At 40.2% G+C, this 4602-nt stretch overlaps 1 protein-coding gene across 1 annotated transcript; it reads left to right on the forward strand.

Moving 5' to 3' along the window:
- Window positions 1–460: 460 nt before the first annotated feature.
- LOC308339021 (olfactory receptor 14J1) lies at window positions 461–1426 on the forward strand (the record flags this gene model as incomplete). Its single annotated transcript, XM_080797377.1, has 1 exon — window positions 461–1426. The coding sequence occupies one exon, from the start codon at window positions 461–463 to the stop codon at window positions 1424–1426; it is 966 nt and encodes a 321-aa protein (XP_080653503.1).
- Between the last annotated feature and the right edge of the window lie 3176 nt (window positions 1427–4602).

The raw sequence follows: 4602 nt of genomic DNA on the forward strand, positions 1-4602 counted from the left end.
TAATACTAGTATATTGGCACAAATCTCAATGAATTTGTTGAGTGGAAGTACTTCATTGTCCCCATCAATTTCTCACCTTTGACAATCCAAACTCTGCTCCAGAAAATTCTAGTAACTTTTTGATCTATGTGAAGACATTGATCGCATTTAGGGGTTATATTTTTTAATAATAGGTAAAGATTTTTCTTTTTTTATTATGCTATATTAGTCACCATACAGTACTTCATTAATTTTTGATGTGGTGTTCCATGACTCATTATTTGTGTATAATATCCAGTGGTAAAGATTTCTCTAAGTTAAATGTTACCTAATCACTATGGGGATAAATTTGTCTCAATTTCTGTAGCTCTATGCTGAGTGCACTATTATTTGACATACAGATATACTAAATATCATACATTCTCTCTTATTGTTGCTTGGATCCCTAAACAGAATCATACTTGCTGTCTTCAGTGTGACCATGGCCAACTTGACATCCATGAGTGGATTCCTCCTCATGGGGTTTTCTGATAACCATGAACTTCAGATTTTACATGCATTGCTGTTTTTGGTGACATACCTGTTGGCTTTGACAGGCAACCTCCTCATTATCACTGTAACCAGCTTGGATCATCACCTCCAGTCCCCCATGTATTACTTTCTGAAGCACCTCTCTCTTCTGGACCTCTGCTTCATCTCTGTCACAGTTCCCCAGTCTATCGCAAATTCACTTATGAACAATGGTTACATTTCCCGTGGCCAGTGCATTCTTCAGGTGTTCTTCTTCATAGCTCTGGCTTCATCAGAAGTGGCCATCCTCACAGTGATGTCTTATGACCGGTATGCCGCCATCTGTCGGCCCCTGCAGTATGAGACCATTATGAACTCCTATGCTTGTAGGCAGGCAGTGACAGCAGTGTGGCTTGCTGGGGGCCTCTCTGGGCTCATGCACACAGCTGTGAACTTCTCCATACCTCTCTGTGGAGAGAGAGTCATTCATCAATTCTTCTGTGATGTTCCTCAGATGCTGAAACTAGCTTGTTCTCATGAATTCATCAATGAGATTGCAGTGGCTGCCTTCACAACCTCAGCAGCATTCATCTGCTTGGTCTCCATCGTGCTCTCCTACATTCGCATCTTCTCTACTGTGCTGAGGATCCCATCAGCCGAGGGCCGGACCAAAGTCTTCACCACATGCCTACCACACCTGTTTGTAGTCACCTTCTTCCTCTCCACTGCAGGCTTTGAGTTTCTGCACCCCCCTTCCGACTCCCAATCAGCTATGGGTCTCATGTTCTCCATATTCTATACGGTGATACCGCCAACACTCAATCCAGTTATCTACAGTTTACGGAATGAAGCCATGAAGGCTGCTCTGAGGAAGGTGCTGTCAAAAGGAGAATTTGCCCAGAGAAAGATGTATTTAAAAGCCATTTTTAAATTCTAAAGAACCATAAAAATAAAAGCTACTGTCATTACATTTCAGATTATAAGAGTATAGGTTTGATTTACTCCCAGAACTCCTTTCTAACCTTTCTATTCTTCTCAAAATCTGATTCATCAAAATTTAAGATATTATGCTATTAAGTGTAGTGGCCTTGTTCCTCCAATTAAAGTGTTATTTTAAGGCATCTTTTAGGATGTATGTGTGTGAGAGACAGAGAAAGTAATGACTTTAGGGTTTGGCCAGCATAATTTAGTGTTGGTTTCTAACTATAGAAAGAGCCGAGATGTCCTTCAGTGGACAAATGGATAAAGAAGATGTGGTCCATATATATAATGGAATGTTAGTCATCAGAAAGGATGAATACTCAACTTCTGATTCAACATGGATGAGAATGGAGGAGATTATGCTCAGTGAAATAAGTCAAGCAGAGAAACTCAATTACCATATGGTTTCACATATTTGTGAAGCATAAGGAATAACATGGAGGATATTAGGAGAAGGAAAGGAAAAGTGAAGGGGGGAAATCAGAGGGGGAGATGAACCATGAGAGACTGTGGACTCTGAGAAACAAAATGAGGGTTTCAGAAGGGAGGGGGTTGGGGAGGTTGGGTGAGTCTGGTAGTGGGTGTTAAGGAGGGCATGTATTGCATGGAGTACTGTGTGTTGTGCATAAGCAATGAGTCTTGGAACACTGCATCAAAAACTAATGATGTATTTTATGGTGACTAACATGCAAGAAATATTTTAATAAATAAATAAAGTAAGTAAGGTTTTTTGTTTGTTTGTTTGATTTTTATTTTTTTTATTTCTTTTCAGTGTTCCAGAATTCATTGTTTATGCACCACACTCAGTGCTCAATGTAATACGTGCCCTCCATAATACCCACCACCAGGCTCACCAATTCCCCCACTCCCCACCCCTCCAAAACCCTCAGTTGGTTTCTCAGAGTTCACAATCTCTCATGGTTCATCTCCCCCTCCAATTTCCCCCAACTCCCTTCTCTTCTCCATCTCCTCATGTCCTCCGTGTTATTCCTTATGCTCCACAAATAACTGAAACTATAAAATTGACTCTCTCTGCTTGACTTATTTCACTCAGCATCATCTCTTCCAGTCCCGTCCATGTTGATACAAAAGTTGGGTATTCATCCTTTCTGATGGAGGCATAATACTCCATAGTGTATATGGACCACATCTTCCTTATCCATTCATCCGTTGAAGGACATCTTGGTTCTTTCCACAGCTTGGCGACTGTGGCCATACAGATGGCCCTTCTTTTCACTCCATCTGTATCTTTGGGGTAAATACCCAGTAGTGCAATGGCAGGGTCATAGGGAAGCTCTATTTTTAATTTCTTAAGGAATCTCCACACTGTTTTCCAAACTGGCTGTACCAACTTGCATTCCCACCAACAGTATAAGAGGGTTCCCCTTTCTCCACATCCTCTCCAACACACGTTGTTTACTGTCTTGTTAATTGTTAATTTTGGCCATTCTAACTGGTGTAAGGTGGTACCTCAATGTGGTTTTTACTTGAATCTCCCTGATGGCTAGTGATGATGAACAATTTTTATGTGCCTGTTAGCCATTTGTATGTCTCCATTGGAGAAGTGTCTGTTCATGTCTTCAGCCCATTTTTTGACATGATTATCTGTTTTGTGTGTGTTGAGTTTGAGGAGTTCTTTCTAGATCCTGGATATGAGCCTTTTGTCTGTATTGTCATTTGCGAATATCTTCTCCCATTCTATGGGTTGCCTCTTTGTTTTGTTGACTGTTTCCTTTGCTGTGCAGAAGCTTTTGATCTTGATGAAGTCCCAAAAATTCATTTTTGCTTTTGTTTCCTTCGCCTTTGGAGACATATCTTGAAAGAAGTTGCTGTGGCCGATATCAAAGAGGTTACTGCCTCTGTTCTCCTCTAGGATTCTGATGGATTCCTGCCTCATATTGAGGTCTTTTGTCCATTTCGAGTTTATCTTTGTGTATGGTGTAAGGGAATCGTGTATGGTGTAAGCTATACATAGCTGTGTATGGTGTAAGGGAATGGTGTATGGTATAAGCTATACATAGCTGTCCAATTTTCCCAGCACCATTTATTGAAGAGACTGTCTTTTTTCCACTGTATATGTTTTCCTGCTTTGCCAAAGATCATTTGACCATAGAGTTGAGGGTCCATATCTGGGCTCTCTACTCTGTTCCATTGGTCTATGTATCTGTTTTTGTGCCGGCACCGCACTGTCTTGATGATCATAGCTTTGTAGTAAAGCTTGAAATCAGGCAATGTGGTGCTCCCAGGTTTGTTTTTCTTTTTCAACATTTCCTTGGCGATTTGGGGTCTTTTCTGGGTCCATACAATTTTTAGGATTGTTTGTTCCAGCACGTTGAAAAATACTTATCATATTTTGATCAGGATGGCATTGAAAGTATAAATTACTCTGTGCAGCATAGACATTTTAACTATGTTATTATTCTGATCCATGAGCATGGAATATTTTTCCATCTTTTTGTGTCTTCTGCAATTTCTTTCATGGGTGTTCTGCAGTTCCTAGAGTTCAGATCCTTTACCTCTTTAGTTAGGTTTATTACCAGGTATCTTATGGTTCTTGGTGCTATGGTAAATGGAATCGGTTCTGTAACTTCCCTTTCTATATTTTCACTGTTATTGTATAAGAAAGCAACTGATTTCTGTGCATTGATTTTCTATCCTGCCACATTACTGAATGGCTGTATGAGTTCTTGTAGTTTGGGGGTGGAGTCTTTTGGGCTTTCCATATAAAATACCATGTCATCTGTGAAGAGAGAGAGTTTGATTTGTTCTTTGCCAATTTGAATGCCTTTTATTTCTCTTTGTTGTCTGATTGGTGTTGCTAGGACTTCTAATACTATGCTGAACAACTGTGGTGAGAGTGGGCATCCTTGTGTTCCTGATCTCAAAGAGAATGCTTTCAGTTTTTCCCCCATTGAGAATGATATTCGCTGTGGGTTTTTCATAGATGGATTTCGTGAAGTTGAGGATTGTGCCCTCTATCCCTATACTTTGAAGTATTTCAATCAGGAACGGATGCTGTATTTTGTCAAATGCTTTTTCTGCATCAGTTAAGAGGACCGTGTGGTTCTTCTCTCTTCTCTTACTGATTTGTTCTCTCACATTGATTGATTTGTGAATGTTGAACCACCCTTA

The sequence above is a fragment of the Martes martes genome (assembly GCF_963455335.1).
Source record: "Martes martes genome assembly, chromosome: 2".
NCBI classification, from domain to species: domain Eukaryota; kingdom Metazoa; phylum Chordata; class Mammalia; order Carnivora; family Mustelidae; genus Martes; species Martes martes.